Here is a 19975-nt window from a genome sequence, read left to right on the forward strand (position 1 = left end):
GGCAGGAAGGCAGAGGCTTAAGTAAGGCAGAAAGAGTAACAGTAAAGGGGCGGTGCTTTCCGAGGCTCTGGCTTTCCAGCCAGAGGATTTCCATATAAGGAAACCCTCAGAGGCTTTCAAGGGCTACATAGTTATAATGGGTAAATAGAAACTTACAAGCTCTTTCGCGGGCTTTTGCAAATGCGTGGGCTTGGTAAGCAGCTGCTGGGCCTCATGGCTCCGGACACCCTACAAATGTGAAGAGTGTGGCAAAGCCTTTAGTTGGTGCTCAGTCTTTACTGCACATAAGAGAATTCATACTGGAGAGAAACCCTACAAATGCGAAGCATGTGGCAAAGATTTTATCTGGTGCTCAGACCTTGCTAAACATAAGAGAATTCATACTGGAGAGAAACCCTACAAATGTGAAGAATGTGGCAAAGCTTATAAATGGTGCTCAGAACTTACTAAACATAAGAGGATTCATACTGGAGAGAAACAGTACAAATGTGAAGTATGTGACAAAGCTTTTAGCTGGTGCTCAGGCCTTACTGTACATAAAAGAATTCATACTGGAAAGAAACCCTACAAATGTGAAGAATGTGGCAAAGTCTTTAACCAGTACTCACACCTCCATAGACATAAGAGAATTCATATAAGAGAAACCCTACAAATGTGAAGAATTTGGCAAAATCTCTACCTAATGCTCTTACCTTACTATATATGAGAGAATTCATACCTAAGCAAAACTTAAGTTTTCTATACATAGGTTATAAAGTCTGAAAATGGACAATTTAACTTGTTTGTTTTCATTATGGATGCCTTTTTATTTCATTCTGTAATGGCTCTGGCTTGGACATCCAGTACTATGTTGAATAGAAGTAGCAAGAGTGGTCATCCTTGACTTGTTCAAGGTCTCAGTGGAAAAGCTGACAACGATTCCCCATTTACTATGTTGTTAGCTGTGGGTTTGTCCTACGTGGTCTTTGTTGCATTGAGGTGCATTTGTTCTGTGTCATATTTGATGAGAGTTTTTATCATGAGGGGATGTTCAATTTTGCCCGATCCTTTTTCTGCATGTATTAAATGTCCTGGGTTGTGTCATTCTTGTAAGAATCTGTGTAGATGCATCCATACTTTGAGGAGGCCCTGAGGAAATCACATCTCACATTCTGTGGACATGACCTTTTTATGTCTACAGTGAGCATCTAACTCCCCAAATATAATTGAGGTGCAGGGATTTTTGTCTTTTGTTTATTAAATTATTCCAAAGATCTAGACAAGTGACTACACAAATTAAGTGCTTAACATATGTGTGTTAAATGAATGGACCCCAATCAGAGCCTTCCCAGATATTTACGTGGGCCTGGGTCCTCTCTTCCAGCAGCCAGGGACCCCCATTCTGCCTGTGTCAAGGACATACACAAGCTAGAAGGAATCTGAAATGTACTTTACAAAAGCGAAAATAGGTTTGCTTACTTACTGTTTTTTCCAAACATAGAGGGACATGGACCTTTGAAGCATGAAGCAGAGTTTCTTCAGCTAAGGGAGAGAGAAAAATAATAAAAATGAACAATGAGAGCAGGCCCAGCAGCCTTTCTGTAGGAACCCACCTGCCATGTCTCATACCGTTTAGTCCCTACAAGAATGCTTTGAGGTTTATCTTCTGACCACCCCATTTTTGGAGGCACAAAGTAAGGTTCAGCGGGTTGCAGTGACAACCCCAAGACACATACAGCATGTGGCCCATTCACCACTGTACTTTGGAGGGGACAGATGCTTACCTGATGAACAGCTGCTCCAGGGACTGTGGGATGATGGTGAGGTCACAGTAGGCACCCAGGAACGTGGTGGAGGAGGGCATGGTCCATTCCTAGAAATCTGGATCTGGGGACTGCTAGATTTCCCTTCTTCCCTGGATGATGGGTCCACATTGTACAGGCCTCTTCTGCTTTCAGGGAGACTCATTTTCATGCTGGGGAACAAGGAGGAACATATAGTCGGTGACAGTGACACAGTCCAGCTTTTTAAGAACTCATGCATGTGGAGGACATGGGTGTCCATGGTAAAAAGTGAAATTTCATGTAGGGTGGAGAATAATTAACCTATTATTACCTTCAACATATCTTCACGGTATTTTGTCAGTTGTGGTCCAAAACCACCTACCTGTATCAAGTCTGTATAAAGAGCGTTATTCCCATGAGTCCTCAAAAACACATCCTTATTATAAAGATGAGAAAGCACAGGCTCTGGAATGTGAAATGTCCGCTCACCAGCACGTGAGTCAGAACTGAGAAACTTCCACAGCGAGAGCTGTGTGTAATTCTCCCTGAGTTTCCTGAGGCTCTCTCTGCTCTTGAGATGGAGAGGAAGGGCCTGAGGAAGCGTCATTTTCTTTGTGTTTTATATACAATGCACAAGGCAAGACATTCTAGAGGAACCCTTTTGACCTAACGCAACATATGTATTTCTTTTGTTTACATTAAATGAAGTGTTGAGAAACTGAGCTGCAGCAATCCCAAGTCTGGCAAAGGGCCCATCAATGCTAGGAGACTCTGGCATGGGAGAAAACCCCACAGGGCCAAGGGTCTGAGCAGATGACTCAGGAAAGAGAAAACCCAAATAGATATTAAACACCTGAGAGGTGATTCTGACATATCAGTTGAGAAATCGGGATGAAAGAAACAATGAAGCAGCATGATTTTATTTGACATAGGGACATCAGATTGGCAAAAAATTAATCGTTAACATCCAGGAGAGGCTGGATGCAGGGAAGCAGCTACATTGAGAAACTACGGGTGACAATGTACCAGCCACTGCACTTTGAAAAATAATCTGGCTGTAGCTGTTAAAATTGTACGTATTCATATACTTTCTCTCAGTAATCTCTTTCTTGGGAGTCTGTCTTCCGTAGGGGATTAGTATATTTTATGGGATAAATTTTGTCCCCTCTCCAAATTCATATAATAATGTTCTAACACCCAGTGCCTGCGAACGTGGTTGTATTTGGACATATATTCCAGAAAGAGGTAGTCAAGGTCGAGTGAGTTCATTGAGCTAGGCCCCCATCTAGAGGGACTGGACTTGTAAGTAGAGGCAGTAAGGACACAGAAGCGCAAAAGACGACCATTGGAACATCAAGATAGGAGATGGACATCTGCAAGCTAAGGGGTGAGGCCTCAGAGGAAACACGCCAGAAAAAGAGCTTGATGTGATTTCTAGCCTACCGAATTGTGACAGTCTAAATTTCTGTTGACAAAACCGTTCTGTCTGTGTTGTGTGTTATGACAGCCTAGCAAACTGTCACACCTATCAGGACACACACAGGATGCTCCCTGCAGCACAGCTCACGTGGAAACAATTTTACCGTGTCAGGCTCCGCCAGATTTGAATTGCTGAAACTTGGTGGGAAATGTCCTCCCTCATGGAATACAATGAAGACATATGAGGGGACAGCTCCTGCCCTGGTGGGGCTACGGGAACGAGTTCTGTGCAAGGACACATTGCAGACAAATGTATAGAGTAGTTTAACCCCTTTTTGTGTAACCTCCACCTTTTGTGTAAGAAGCGCCCTAGTAAGTGCTGGCGTTTAGGCCTCAGCAGGTCTGCAGGGCAGTGCTGCTGCCTGCTACAGGGGTGCCTGGGCTGGGAGCTGGACACGGCAGCGGCAGCAACATGCAGACATACTCATAGTCTAGTGTAAGGTCAACACAACACAAAAGTGTTTCCTTTGATGTTCCTACAAGTATGTGGAAGAAACCGCACTTAACCAAGTTGCCACTGGGGACTGATGGAGGCCAGATTCCCTTGGGGGAGGGGGCTGCCAGTCACTCAAGTGAGAAAGCCCTAGGGTAGAGCCCAGGGAGTCTTGATATTCAGGTTCAGGACCTTAACACATCCTGGTCGTCTTCAGTCCCTATCTGTAGAGACCCCTCTGTGCCAGCTGACACCCTGTTTATCACAGCCATGGCGGGTGGCCTGGTGCACTTGCACTTCACCCAAGGAGATGAAGGAGTTGGACCTATGAGACAGCTCCTCACTGATCTCCTGTGTGAAGCTCTGCAAAGAGAGTGCATGGCAGCCGGGCCAAGAGGCACCAAAGGCCTATGTGGGTAGCTCCCGAGGGGAACACCCCCGTGGGAAATTCCGTTCCCCAGATCAGACACAGGAGATCTGCATAGACATCCAGCCAGGAAGGAAACCAGATGATAGCCTGAAGCCTTGGGACTGACATCTGAGCGTCTGCTTGGTCCCTAACACTCACTCTCCTTCCTGGGATATCAACCTGCCAGAACCTCCCTCTGATCTCAAGCAATCAGAATGCTGCATTTATAACCTATAGATGGCCTTCAAACTCTGTAGTTAAAAATAATTTTTGCCAAGTTAAAAATTTCTAAACTTCTCATCAGAACTTTTAAAGTGTTGTGTGCAATGGCACGAGGTTGGTAGAACAGCGAGAAAGTTGTAGCATAGCACAGGCAAAAAGAATGGTTGTGATATGTTTGTGGCTGGGAATGAAGACAAAGAGCAAAATATTAGACATAATTGCGAAGTGAAATAAACAGAATTTCTCTTTATAAATTCGGAGAGTTTGTTGTCATACGTGTGTCCCCTCTCCACGTGCAGAATCAGGGCCATTTCTTCACCTGGGTATTTTCAGTCTCTTACCTGGAGCCACAAACTCACTGCCCCAGGAATATTTACTGCTAAATATAAAGCATCTATTACATGCCAAGTACTGTCCTATACTTGCTGCCTCTACTAAAATTTCAAAACAACTTCATGATTTTTGAAGACTTCCCAGCATGTACCTGAACAAATTGGCCCACTAAACTCAATTATGTCAATGATAAAAAGTGAAAGAATAACCAAAGAAAAAGTGGCTTAAATAGGGCTCCCCCATTTATAAGGCAAATACAGAATGTACAAGTAAATAAAATGTATATTAATACACTGTGGACTTACATCTTCAGATTATTTTATGAGCACCATTGAATTTTATAAAAATCAATATTATGATTCCTGAACTTGTCATATAAATACTTCACGAACTTTGAAATAAGAAAATTGTATAGTAGGTCTTGCATGAGTAACAAGCAAGTGAAAACAGTATTTGCAAGGGGAGATTCTGAACGAGAAGCCTGAAGATTTTACAGAAATTAATTCAAACTAAAGCAAAAAACCATAGATTTTCTTTCAGAATCTTTGAGATTTCTATCTAGTTTGCTAGGAAATTATCACCACTTTTGAAATTATCTTTTTCCCCAATATTTTTTGTTTTCTTTTCAAAATAGGTATACATCCACTTTCACACAAGCATAATTACTTACTCTGTGATTCTATTAAACTTAAGGTTCATCTTCAGAGTGATATATTTATATATTTAATTCCACATAAATAAAAAATTTGTGTTTCCTAATCCATAGAGGTTGCAAGTTGAAAGAAAAATGTAGGATAAAATGGTATAAATAGTCATTCAGTGTTCATAAATGTATGGCTTTTTATTATATTGCAAATCTTCATTATAACCATTATAGTAACAATATAATTGCAAACATAAGAGAAAATACAACCTGTGGAAACCTTATTACTCAAGTTATTTGAGATTTAAAGCCACTGGGAAAATGGATCAAAAGAGATGTCATTTTACTGTGTAACCCAGTACGGCGTTGTTACCATCCATTACCTACAACTTTGGGTAGCATGGTACAGTTTAATGTTGGTGGCAAAATAACGCTTCGTTCAATCTGCAACACTCTTGACACATTAAAAACATCTTTTAATTTAACAAATTAAGTTCACATATAATTTAAGAAAAGGATTTCAAAGTCCACTGTATTTTATTATCCTAATGTGCAATTAGTAAAACAATTTGCTTCTACAATTTTGATTCTTTCTTTCTATAATGCAAAAGAATATTTATCTTTATACCTAACTCACGCATCACTTAATATGGTGTTATAACTCAACCACAAAGCACCTCTCCACTTCATACATCTTACGATTCAGTGTTGTTAGTTTTCCATGGAAAAGTACATGAATTATGCCCACCAAATATAGAAAGATCTGTAATGTCACTGAGGAAGCAACAATTAACCACATGCTTTTACATAAACACTAGGATTAAAAGCACAGCATCTAGTGCTTTGTAAGTTGAATTATATCAATATTTGCTTGTCAAAAATGTAAAAGATCACTATTATTTTTTTATCCCCACTGTGACCAAAAAAGTATACTTCAGATGTAATTTTAATTCTCAAAAAATCTGTCTCTGCCTTTTACACTTACAAATTATCTAACTATTTAACTTGATTATTCTCTCTAATCAACAACCTCATTTAGTGTGAAAGCATCGGTGCCTGAGTGCGTTCTGTGAATCCTCTGGTATTTATTCAGACTCGATTTCAGGTTAATTTGTTTTCAAATTTACTGCATCTGTAAGGTATTTTTAAGGATCGATTCTTTGTTGTTTTCTAAGGCATATGTTTTGCACAAATATTTTTCAATGTTCATTATATTTGTAGGGTTTCTATCTAATAAAAATTCTTTGATGTTGAATGTTTGAGAAAATATTGGAGGATTTCTTTTCAGTGTAAATTCTCCAATGTCCAATATCTGTTATATCAGTAAAAGCATTCCACTGCTCTCTATTTTTATTGTTTTCTTTCAGTATAAGTACATTTGTTCATTATAATGCTGCTACTCTGAACAAGCTCTTTTCACAGTCATTACGTTTATCCCACTTTTATCTAATATGACTTCTTTGGTGTTGAGTAAGATTTGAGCAGTTATTAAAGACTTTGTCACATTTGTAAGATTTTTCTCTGGTACGAATTCTTTTATGTACAGTAAGGTGTGAGCACCAGGTAAAGGCTTTGCCACATTCTTCACATGTGTAGGGTTTCTCTCCTGTATGAATTTTCTTCCGTTCAGAAAGATTTGAGCTGCAGTTAAAAGCTTTGCCACATGCATTACATTTGAACGTTTTCTCTGCAGTGTATTATGTCTATTTAGAGTTGAATTGTTACTAAGACTTTCATACATCTATTACATTGAAAGATTTTCTTGTGGTAGTTGACAAACGTTGGGTTAGTCCATCGTAAAACACTTTCTGCCTCTTACTTTCACCCACACTTGCACGGTCTTTCCTTAAGTGCAGACTCTCAAGGCCCCAGCTTCCGTATCTTCCCATCATCACTTTTTGGAATGAACCCTTCACGCCCTGCTCTGGCGTAAGTTCTTGCGTGTAATGCGAAGGCAGTTCTGAAAGAAATGAAAATCATAGAGTATCTCACTTACTAGACTCAGGTGAATATCCTTCACTAACGAATATATAAAACTGTACTAATCCCACTAGCAAGGAAGCACAGTACCATGGGTCTTAATTCCTTCATAGATATATGAACTTAAAAATATGCTGACAAGCATGATATTTGAGAATTCTTATAACTGGTTAATAGTTTATTGCGTGCCAGATGAGCACAACACCAAGAACCACATCGAAGGAGAAGGAAAGTTTGTTACATTTACCCACCAAAGCCCTTCCTCCTTCCTGATACAGCATAGTGTCTTTAGTGGTAAAATCCCATCTTGTGGATTCTCCTTCAAAAGAGGATGAAACCAGTGGCACATATGTCCATACATCCGGCTTTCCAAGACTGGTTTCTGTCTTCCATGACAGATACGTAACTCTCTGGGGAAATATGCACATACCAAAAATAAAATAGTGTTATAATGATGGTGCACGAAACATTTTAATTATGTTATAAAATTTAAAAGACAAAATCATAAAAATAATTACCATCTGTTAACAGATATACAATATAAAAATATATAATTATTGACATCAATAGCAAAGCTAAGGGGAGAGGTAAAGAAAGGATTTTTGTATGCCTTTCCTTGCAGAGTAAAGTTAATGAGCGGCCTGGACACAGATAGCACCTTGGGCTCCCACCTCCCGAGTGGAGGAAAGGGCAGTTTGTGCAAACTCCCTTCCTTAGGATTGTGAAGCCTTTAGAATGGTCTCTTGTGGGCAGAGAATCTGGTGGGGCTGTGGCAGGCAGGAGCCACACGACCACACCTCCCAATGTGCCCTGTCCCCCTCCCAGCATGGCTGGACTTGGTTGGGGAACTAGTCAGGCATAGAGACCCCAGAAGGTGGGACCTTGGTCAGTGGGGTGCTGGGATGTGTGGTGGAGGCAGCCGGGACAGGGCTGCCAGGTGGGAGAAGGAGCCAGCCTCTCCTGGGGGGCCCTGGGCAAGTCGCTGCCCTCTTTGGGCCTGTGTTTTCTCATTTATATGGAAGGCTCTGAGGTCTGGTCAGGAAGGGTCCACTAGAAATGCATGAGTCCCAGATCCTTCTCATAAGCAACCTGAAGCACATGTCACTGCCAACTGGGCTCTGGGCTCAGAATCCTGACTGTAATTAGCAGTGTCTGCAAAGGGGCCGAGTGGGGAGCCACAGCAAACACCTGTCTGTCCCAAGTATGCCCATTGTAACCCAACAAGAGGGTTTCTGGGCAGGTAGTAAGTGATACCTCATACTTGGTGTCAGCTGGCCAACTTTGAAAGTACTTAATGAACATCTAACAAGTCAGAGCCATCTGTGAGAACTGCATCCTCCCTTGGCAGCAGGGCACAGAGTCTTGAGATGTCACTACTAGAGGGGCACTTTGGTGGTGAGTCCAGCCCCTTCCTTTTAGATTGGGGAAACTGAGGCTCAGAGGGGCAAAGGGACTTGCTAGGGGTGACATAGCCCATTAACTATAGGACGGAGACTGGAGCTCTGGTGGCCTGAGTCCCAGCCCAGTGCTCTTTGCACCACCCACTGTGAGATCAGCCAGATTGTCCACGGCCAGATGGTCGAAACACAGGCCTGCTTTCATGGCCAAGTCACCACCAGCAACTGGAAATCTGCCTATCTGTCCCCATTTCACAGATAAGGAGACTGAGACTTGGAAAGTTTCAGGACTTGCGGTGTCTTAATCCCAGCACTGTCAGACTCCAAAACCCAAGCCATAAACTACCATGCCACACTGTCCCCCAGTGACCACATACAGTGGCCACAGAGAAGAGAGTGGGACAGAGGGATGGTCTCAAGGTTTGGTGTGTTGCATCTGCTACTCTGCCGCCTGGACGGAAACCTGCACAGGGGGTTGGTATCCCTAACCCCCACCTCATTCAAGGGTCAGCTGTAGATGTTTTTAGGTTATTGGGCAGAGATAAAAGATTTTCCTATGGTGGAAGAAAAGAGGGAAATCTGAGTCTTTTGTCTGAGCCCTGCATACTCAGTTGATGTCCAATAGATAATGATGGAAGTTATTTGACACTGAGTCCTCAGGAGACCCTATCAGGTAGCTATAGTTCCCATGGCACTTTCCAGGTGAGGAACAGTCTCAGGGAGGCCAGGCTGCATGCCAGAGGTGACATACTAAGTGAGTGTTGGAGCTGGGAGTGAATCTAGCATCACATTTAACTGGAGGTGGTGGTAGCATTGCACCAGCTGACTTAGGCCGGTTATCCAGGACCCAGGGTCAGTGGGGCTGGGCTGTAACTGGGTGAGTGGAGGATCGTCTCGCTGACCTTGTCCCTGACCTTGGCAGGTGTGGACCTCCAAGTTGGCGACCCTGAAAAACCCACAGAAAGCCCAGATGAGGCAGCAGAGGCAGAAGAATGTGAATGTCTTTTTTTTTTTTTTTTTTTTTTGAGCCAGAGTCTCACTCTGTTGCCTGGGCTAGAGTGAGTGCCGTGGCGTCAGCCTAGCTCACAGCAACCTCAAACTCCTGGGCTCAAGCGATCCTCCTGCCTCAGCCTCCCGAGTAGCTGGGACTACAGGCATGCGCCACCATGCCCGGCTAATTTTTTTCTATATATTTTTAGTTGTCTAATTAATTTCTTTCTAATTTTAGTAGAGATGGGGTCTCGCTCTTGCTCAGGCTGGTCTCGAACTCCTGAGCTCAAACAGTCCGCCCGCCTCGGCCTCCCAGAGAGCTAGGATTACAGGCGTGAGCCACTGCGACGGCCAAAATGTGAATGCCTTTGTGGCAAGGAGGGAGTCAGAGGACAGGGCCACCTTCCTCTCAGCTGGAGGACTCCATATCAAGAGAGCAGGGGCCTTTCTCCCCCATCCTTCATTTCTGTTGTGACAGTGGCTGAAAAGCCTCCATCAGAGAGACCAGAGCAAGGGCCTGGAAGAGCTGGGCTCAGTGGATTGAGAGAAGGGTGGGGCCGGGGACCAGAAGACACTGTGGCTTGTTAAAATCCCACCATAGAGATAACTAGGTGGTGCTTGGTGGCCTTGGAGGCCAGGTTAGGGAGAGGAAGGGGGGAATTGGGGGGAAGGCAGCTGAGGGTCTTTGGCTGCTCCAAGTGGGAAACCTGAGTAGAGGAGTCCAGGAGACAGGGATTGAGGAGATTTCTGGAAGGGGCCTTGGGTAGGCGCCTGAGCATGGGTGCTCACCACCACTACCAGCCTGACTGCACAGGGTGTCACCTTATCCCTGGGCACATTCCTCATTGACCTGGTGATGCTGGACAGTACCGTGAAGGATTGTGTGGATGTGACTGAGCCCGGGATGGGCAGGTTGGGGACCAGGACCCTGAGGAGTGGGAGGAGAGAGTGCTGGACTGAGCCCTTAGATCTCAGCACTCTCCTCAGGAGAGCCTCGCAGCTGCCCCCGTGCGCTGGGGCGTCAGGCCCATCTGACCCACGAGAGGTGGAGGCCCCACATTAGCCGCCAGGGCCTGTTCCCCGAGGGCGACGCTGCAGAGCTGCCTGGGGTTCCGGCTGAGCTGGACTCAGCCTCTCCCTCAGGTGCCCATGGGAGGAGAGTGACTTTGGGCCCCTCCACGGTGAGGCAGCTCATAAGTGGCTGAGCACTTCCCTTCTATGCAAGGCCTCAGTTTCCCTGACTGTCAGCAGACAGGGTTGGGACAGAAGGTTCTTGAGCCTCAGCTGCCATGCCCCCCTCCTCTACGGCGAAGAGCATGAGGCAGGTATGGGTGCTGCTCTGTGCACACCCCCTGGTGACCCCTGGTGGCCCTGGCAGCAGTGCAGCCTGGGAGGGAGTGGGGATGGGGGCTAGTCATGTGCTCGGGGGCCTTTCTGAGGAACTTCGGTATTTGCCTTCCAGGGAAATGTGTTCAACATGATGAAAAGGAGGAAGGTGAGCAGATGGGGCCCTCACTTTTGGGAGAACGTGGGGATGTGGGAGTCAGAGACTGCCCCCCGCCCCCAAGCAGGGCATTTCCTAAATGAATTCTCTACATCTTAGATTTCTTTGGAGGGTTTAACACAAAGAGAAGGAAGAGACCAATTCCAGCGGAGGGTGTGGGTAGGGACTGGAATCGAGGACTAATTCCTGGAGAAGGAGCTATTTGTATCCAACTGTGAGAACAGGCTGGGCTGCGTGGGATTGCAGGGGAGCAGCCCTGAAGAGAGAAGCCCTAGAGACCGGCCCTGCTCCCTCCTTCGCCCACAGACCCTATTCATCGTCTTCCACCCAGGTCCTGCCAGCAGCCCCTGTCAGCAGCCGCTCATTCCCTCTGGCTCCAGGAGATCCGAGTTCTCCAGAAGATTCAGCTGCTCCAGAGGGCTGAAGACAACTATCATCTTCAGCCTGAGGAGGAATTAAGGTCTGGATCGAGTCCATGGAGTGGCTCAGCCAGAATGAGAGGTGACATCCTGGTGGATTGGCAGAGGCCACAGAGGACTCTCGTGGCCAGCCGCAGAGAGCTGTGGCCCTGGCTCCCTGGGCAGCGTCAGGCCCAGTCGCACGGTGACTGCTGGGGCACCAGGACTGCAGCTGCCGGCCAGGCCCTGGGAGGGACCCTGGGTTGGTCTCCTGGTGGCCTCACAGCTGCCTCTCTGTCCTGTAGCCACCACATGCGGTGCGAGCTGGAACCCCTATGTCAGCAAGACAGCAGCACCCTCAAGGCCCAGGAGAAGAGGCCATGAGAAATCTGCAACGTGATTCAGTCCTGGTGGCGAGGCCAGTGCGTCCCGGCCCGGTGCCGCCTGGGGTGAGTGCGGGCCCTGGGAGTCAGGCAGCGCCCCGGCTCCCGCGCCACCGCTCCGGCCTTGAGACGCGGTGAGGGCCTCGCTGCTCTGGTGCTTTAGGTGTAATCGTCACGAATTGCTGTGCTCTTCCAGTCACTTTTTCTCTTTTATCTGTATTTATCTATAATCGCGATGTACTGCTGGTCTCTGTTAGTGTTTTTATTTGACTTAAAAGACGTGTTACACATGTGTACCCTTCTTCCTCCTGGTTTCTTTGCTCTACTGTAGGATTCCATTCGTATGAGGTACTCAGTGGTTGGATTCATAGAAATACAAAGTAGAAGAGGGGTTCGCAGGGGCTGGAGGGGTGGAAACGTCTCCTCCTGCGAGGAGAGTGCCCAGGAACGAGACCCTCCATGCCAGGAAGTACCCCGCTTCCGCTCTCACAGGACTTGGCTGACTGACGCACGGACGCCCTGAGGAGAGAAAAGGTGCAGGAACAGCTGTGTCGGGTGGGTCTGTGGTTCCCCACGGTGGTGCCCGCGCCCTTGGTGGGAGCCCTGAGGACACTGAATGGCAGACACACAGACGCTGCCTGAGGAAGTTATGTAAGCTTAAGCTGAATTCAGATGGAACTTATCGTAATTTCGCATAAAGAATTTTAAGTTACTTAATATTATAAGAAACTGAGTTGAATTTTGTAAGGGCATTACAATATGATTTTAATAGGGAGCTATAGGAACTATCTGCCCTTGGTGTCTAAATGACTGAATTTGGGATAACTCTGTAGAGGCCACCTGTGGGTGTGGACAGCAGCCAGTACTTACTGTGTATGACACCCTGCTTCCAAGTCTTTGCTGTTTTTAACCAGTGCCCTCCCATGACACTAGAATTTTTTATTCTAAGGCAGCATTTCCATGGAAACCATAGCAGGGATTTTGCTGATTTTGATTATCAAAATCATTGTGAAATTGTATAACCAGTTTATGCGCTTGTCATGCTACTGCAGGTAGCATATTGTGTGGGTGCTTTGATTGGTCCTTTTACTGAAGGTCAATTTTTCTTAATTTTATTCATCAAATTTTATCTACTTTAGATAAAAGCAAGCTTGTAGTTACCATGTGCTCTGCAAATTTACACCTTGTTAGAAATACGAATTCTCAGGCAAAACTCAAACCTGTTCTTTCAAAGTTTGGGTTTTAAATAATATTTTTAGGTGATTCACCTGTACATTGATGATGTTAAGTGAGGTAATTCTTTCCTTCAAAGGGGGAATTTAATATGAGTGTATGGATGTGTCAAAAAGGTACAATTAAGAGTGTAGTTTTCAATGTATATACATCTTATTTCACAAAAAAACTAAAGATAATGAAGTGAGGAGGGGACTGGGCGGAAGTGCAGATGAAACAGAAATGGCACGTGCTTAGTGGCTGGGGCGGGGTCGCAAATCTGTTGTAATATTTTGTGTATTTCGTATGTGTTCAAAATTTTCTGCAATAAATCACTTGTATAAAGACGTGAAGTTAACATACAATGTTAGCTTTTAAGACCTTGGTTACATTTGGGAAGGAAGGAGGAAGAAAGTGGTTGTCAGAGGCATGAGTGAGGCTAGGTCTATTTCTCAGTTACACACGTGTACTCACTTTGTAATCATTCATCACGCTTTCCATGAATGCTCTGTGCGTGTATTTCTGTGTGCATATTATACATCAATAATAAGTTTAAGTATTGCCTATTTGCAGAAAATTTCTAACTTAAAACCTCAGAATAATAGCAATGTTTTGTTTTGTTTTACTGTGGCACAAATTGACTATGGACATCATCCGACAGATATTAATATTCCAGGGTGTTTATTCATGTCCTAAACCTTGGCTAACTTCTTAGGTCTTTCGAGTTTTACCACAGTTTGGTGAGCAGGCTGGTGTTGATTTATGAAGATGCAAATTTCTCCCAGAGAAGTCCTCCCCAACAGTGATTGTCGCCAAGGCCAGGGCTCCTGGCCCAGTGACCTGCACATAGTGTGCATTCAGCACGTGTGGAACTGAGTTGAATCAGGAACAAAATGAGTGCAGAAGTCTGTTCTGCAAAGAATAGTAAGTAGGTAATGCAGGTAAGACTGAAAGGTACAACTCAGCAGCAAATGTATTTACGTTCATTTGAGAAATTGTTTCCAACTGGTCACTAAAAGATGTTGCTTTAAAGGAATGGCTTTTGTGCTTGGCCACACACTGTAATCCCTGGAGAGCTTTAAACCACATCAGTACCCAGGTCCCACTCCAGGGATTCTGATTTAAATTGATCTGGTGCTACTTGGGTTTAAGTAATTTTAAACCCCCTCGCACCAAAGCGATTCTAACGTGCAGCCAGGGGTGAGAAGCACCCGTCCAGGGAGAGGGAGGCATCGGCGGCGGTAATTCCCATGTGTACTGTGGGCGTTTTCTCCATGGTTACTCCTAAGTTTGGGGTCTTAGAAAGTATCTTTGCCCTGTTAAAAATTAAAGGATGACTTCAAGAAATACTCAGCTGTTTGGCTGAATTGCAGTAGGGGCAAATATCTTCTGAGCGGATCTATCTTTACGTTACTTGCTGCCAGAGTAAGAGGTTGCTTTTAGCACAATATTTTGATTTAGTATGTGCTGAAAATGATAAATAGCCTACAAATACCAAAAAGGGCTGAAAGGAGTTTGCAGACACGTGCAGTGCATAATACAAATTTTCAAATTTCTCTTATGATGAGAAATAAAAAATATAACATTGGGCTTAAATTGTCCTAAACTCAGTATTTGGCCACTTCTTCAAATTATTTCCAGTTTTTCTGAGATGCTTCAGAAGCATTCTCTGGAATGCTTTCTCATTTCCAATAATGAAGAGTACTAGATAAATGAGAGTCTCAAAGCAATTCTTCTTTTATTGCAGAAGAGTCACTCTCCAGAACCTCAGAGGCATAGGGGAGCTGTGTGAGTAGCGTGGTCTATGGAGGTGTGTTGGATTTGAAGTCAGGCAGAGTTGATCTCGACTCCCAGCCCCATCCCATAATAGCTATGGGACAGTTATATAAATCTCATCTGTAAGAAAAGACCAAATAATATTGACTACAAAAACAACAGCAATTTTTAAAATCATTTCTTGTATTTATTCTCTTGGCAGTGTGCTTCTACAGCTGCTCCTATTGCAGAATTTTTTCCCGAAACCTTTGCTCTAGCTGGCCTTATTAGCTCTGGCCTACAGAAAGCTGTGAATATGGCGGTGTGGCAGTTTTGGGCCTAGGCTCCAAAGGTCTTGAATGCTTATGCTTTTTTTTCTCAGAACCCTGCCAGCTCCATGTGAACAAACGCATTTTTTCCTGCTGGAGGATGAAATGCCATGAGGAGAAAACCCAAAGTTCTCCAGTTGACAGCCAGCTCACCCCAGAAGCCAACTAGTTAACCAGCAGGACTGTGTGGACACATTCCTGACACAGCCCAGCTGAACCCAACCTAAATTTCTAACCAGCTTAATTATGAGTTAGTAAATTTGGGGGTAGTTTGTTAACACAAAATAGCTAACTAATGTATACACTAATTATAGACAGGATGCCAGGATTCCAGGGCAGATTGATGGTACCTGCAAACAGTAGGCTCCCTATAGGTACAGATTTCCTTTTACCCTTATTTAAAGTTGGATCTTGGCTTGATGGTGATGACTTACACAGAAATGCATTTAGAAATGTGTGCTTGTGATCGGTGCGAACACACACACGGTCTCCACACCACAGGAGGAAACAGACGCCACAGCCTGACAATTAGGGCCAAGGCCAAGCTGCAAAATAAGACTGATTTTATTCTTCCACATCTAACCTCTGGACACATGGGGTTCCCTCCTCCTGGGGCCCATCATCCTGGTTCACAGTCTGATGTCTGGAAGAGGGGTGGGCCCCACCAAGAAGCCGGTGGGCAGCAGTGGTGTCTACCTGTGGACACTTCCTGCTTGCAGCCCCCTGCTGTCTCCTGGGGCACTGTCTCTCCCACAGTTGGGCTGAGGAGAGATGATGGTAGAGAGGGGATAGAGAGGGGTAGAGAGGATGGTATAGACAGGGTGTTCCCTTCCCTTTGTCCCTCAGACAAAAAAGTGTGGTTCAGGCCCTTCGTTTCTCTGAGGTCAGGGGAGTCAGAGCCCTCAGGGCTGCACTTCAGTGTGGCAGCCACTGGCCACGTGGGCCACTGAGCACCTGGACTGTGGCTGGTCTGAACTGAGACGTGCTGCAAGTGTAAAATCCAGAGGGAGTTTTGACGATGTTGTAGATATATACGTAAGGATCGTATATTGATTACATATTAAAATAGTATTTTAGATATATCTGGTTAAGTGAATTTTTACAATTTCACCTACTTTTTTTTTTAATTTGCCTACTAGAAGACTTGAAACTCACACGTGGCTCACATTTTATTTCTTTTTTCTCTACATGTTTTATTTTTTCCTTTTTGACAAAATAGTATACTGTGCTTTGGGGTGCTGATTTTTTATGTTTCTCCTAATACAGCCAGAACATCTTTCTCTGTTATTTGTTTTTCATTATTTTAAGGATGGTAGAGTATGCTATTACATAGACATGCCATGGTTCTCTCCAGTCATCCTTTACTTTTTTTTTTTTGTCAGCATATTATGGGGGGTACAGATGTTTAGCACATTTTATTTCTTAGACAATTCCCTTCGTTTTGAAATCTCAGGCTGCCTGCTCAAAAGAGCAGAGGCCGGGAAAGGTCATAAAATCTGAAATGTTAAAATAATTATCATTATATTGTATTCATTTGTGAATAATATATATGTATATGTATATATTATTCACAACTTGTGTATATAACCGTACACACAAGGTTAATGCAAATGTCCCCCATGTGAGGCCAGGCCCACGGCAGGGAGACAGCGCTCTATGAAAAGGGGCGGATCCAGGAACCTGTCATTCTTGCCTCATTCAGCCCTGTGTGTGATCGCGTCTCCTGTCACTCAGGGCCCGGAGGGGAAGGGCCTGGAGTCCTGTCCAATCAGAGGCACTGATGTGGGAACTGTCCAATCAGGCACCCAGCCGGAAAGGAGGGGGCGGAGTTCCGGCACTGGCGGGGCCTTTGTCTCTCACCAGACGCGGAGCTCGTGAGTTTGGCGTCCCTTCTCTGCCTTGTTTCTTCAGCTCGGGAGGCCCAGGTGGCTGTCACCTTGCGACCTTCAGGTACTGGGAGAGCCGTGGCCAGGATGCCAGGACACCGCAGAAGTTAAGAAATGGTGGGTGCGACGCGGGAAGGCGGAACCGGCTGCGGCGGCCGCGCGGAGCCTGAGAGTCGGGTCCCGGTCCCCCCCGGCGCGGCTGCGGCTCCGCCCTGGGTCCCCTGGCTGCGGGGGGCCGTCCCAGAGCGAACGCGCTAAGTTTCTCAGATCTGCTCTTCTGGGAGTGATTTCAAACAGTCTCAAGACTTAGCTTTGGGAACCCTACCAGGGAAAAGAAACGGAAAATCTGTCCTCCATTGTGGCTGTAGAAAATGAATACATTTCCACAACAAAATGTGGCAAATTAATTGGTAAATGACATAGAGTTCATGAAAACATCAGTTTTTCTTTTTTCTTTTTTCCCTAGGTGGAGCATTGTGACAGTGGATATAGCTCTGTGGATAACCGGTTGCCTAGCTGTCTGAGTTTAATGGTAAATTTATGGTAAATTTAATGGTTATAATATGGAACTCAGCACCTCCTCGTAGTGTTCACATGTCATGAACTCTTTAGTGATTTGTTACCATGGAAATAATTAAACAGCCTGCTTTTGTCTGAAACGTATAGATACTTTTGCTTTTTCCTGTTGAAGTATAAAATGTAAGCACCTTATAATTTCCTTCCCTTCTATAAACACTGTGAGTGATTTTGCTGGATTGTTCAAAGTGGGTATTTTGTTATTTGAAACTCAGTGAATGACCCTTATGGGAAGTAGAAGCCTGAGTCCAGTGACTCCGGGCCAAGTCAGTCTGAAAAAGGAGGTTATTGAAGGCCCAGTTAGTTCCTCCTGGGGATCCTCCCTAGCAGGGGTCCCAGCTGCCTACACCAGCCATGGAAGGAGCCGGTTATACTGAGAGAAGCTTCAGAGCCCTGGAAATCTGGGGGCTCCCAGGAAGATGATGTTGGGGTTGATATGGAATGGGCTTGGGAGACCCTGAGCATGGAATGGTTGTTATTAAATACTTTGGGGCTGTTTATAGACTTTGTCAAATAAATTTGAATTTAGGTAAGAAGCCACTTAAATCTAAAGGAATATTGCAACAGGTGGAAAGCACCAACTGTAAGATTTTTGAGGATCTCAAAGTTTAGGCAGAAAAAGTCTTTCTTTCATAGAGAGGAGCAAACAAAATTAAAAAGAAAGTGGGAGGGGAAGGGCAGGATGAAGAGTAGCAAAATCGGATCCTAAGTCATAGAACATTTCACCCTAAAGTCAGCTTGTTCATGGGAGGGGCATAAAGAGGGGTTGGATGTTGGTTCAGGCTGAGGGTGGGTCAGTGTTCTGGGACCTGGGGAAGGAGAGATACTTAAGCAAAGTTTGGTTACCAAGTATTTTGTTTTGATCACTGAAGACAAAATTGTTCAGCTGATTGTTTATGAGAAAAAAAAGGGAATTTGCAAAGTCTATGTGTGGCTTTGGGACGTGAAAAAAGCAGCATTATATAAGTGACAATTGGAAAGGTGTTTCTTTGCACTAAGCTGTTCTTTCAGACAGAGTATGGAGGATTTCTTTAATCACAGCTATTTACCAGGGTTACCTGCCCACCCCATCTTTCCCTGCCATGTTCCCTTGTCCTATAAATCTCTTCAATTTGGCTGTTTCTGAGTTGTGTCTTTTATAATAAACTGGTAAATGAAGGAACAGTATTTTGCTGAGTTTTGTGAGTAGTTCCATCACATCATTGAACCTGAGGAGGGGATTATGGGAGCCCTAATTTACAAGCAGTTGGTCACAAGCGTAGATGGGCCCCTGGAACTTGGAACTATAACTGAGTCATGAACTTGTGGGATCTGTGCTGACTCTGGGTGGTGTCAGAATTAAGTTATTGGACACCCAGTTGGTGTTGGAGAATTGGTTGGTGTTCAGCAAATGCCACACATTGGTGTCAGAAGTGGTGTCTGCTAAAAGACATCACAGGGGCCTGGGATTGAAAGCAACTCTGTGTGTCTCGGGGAAGGGAGGCTCTGTGCTCCCACACACAGGCCACATTCCAGTGTCCTGTGATTCCAGGTTTTCTCCCAGGGTGAAAGGGACCTGAGGATGTAGAGGGAAGGAGTTCTGAGAACAGACCCCCTCGCTCCACCCTGCTGCCACCACATGATTCCCACCAACCCATGAACACACCCACTAGACACCGAGGTGGCCACGCCCCTCCCAGGACAAGGCTCTAGCCTCAGGGATCCCACCACAGTATACTTGCTCCTAGAGTGTCCTGCCAAAATTCTGCACGGGTACCTAGAAGGCGCCTGGCTTGTTCTCACCCACAGACACTGAATCTCTAGCAGCAAGTTGGTCCCTCCACCAATCTGGTCTTCTGGACCACCTGATTATCAACTCATCTGTCTGCACAGGAATGAGAGAGAGCATAGCTCCCCCTGGGCCAGTATCTGGAGCACAGACTCTGCACTGTCCTCTTCCTGTAGGTCCTTGATAACACTTTTTTCTGTCTTTTTTCTCCACAAACTCTTTTTCTTATATACACCGTGTACCAAAGTCCATCTCTCAGGTTCTTGAATCCAGCACCTTCTGGGATAAGTTCAAGTCCATGGCTTAGACCTGGCTATTGTAAGAGAAAGTACAAATTACAAATGAGACTTAATACTCAACTTGAAAATAAGGGAAGATATTTTGCTCTCCTTGTTTTAAAAGCATTTAATTTAGAAAAGTTTTTAATGTAAATTTGTTCTCTGCCTCTTTGTAATATATATATAAATCATTTTAAGGGATAAATAAGCCATTTGTCAGTCTGTTTTGACTCAGAC

At 44.8% G+C, this 19975-nt stretch overlaps 1 protein-coding gene across 1 annotated transcript in view; it reads left to right on the plus strand.

Moving 5' to 3' along the window:
• LOC105826225 (zinc finger protein 682-like) overlaps positions 1–658 on the plus strand; it is an 8156-nt gene extending 7498 nt beyond the window's left edge. Inside the window, exon 3 of the mRNA XM_012664167.1 lies at positions 226–658. Coding sequence (XP_012519621.1) covers positions 226–658 — 433 coding nt within the window. The remainder of the gene's footprint in view (positions 1–225) is intronic.
• The last annotated feature ends 19317 nt before the right edge of the window (positions 659–19975 follow it).

This window comes from Propithecus coquereli, unplaced genomic scaffold (assembly GCF_000956105.1).
Source record: "Propithecus coquereli isolate 6110/MARCELLA unplaced genomic scaffold, Pcoq_1.0 Scaffold867, whole genome shotgun sequence".
Taxonomy (NCBI): Eukaryota; Metazoa; Chordata; class Mammalia; order Primates; family Indriidae; genus Propithecus; species Propithecus coquereli.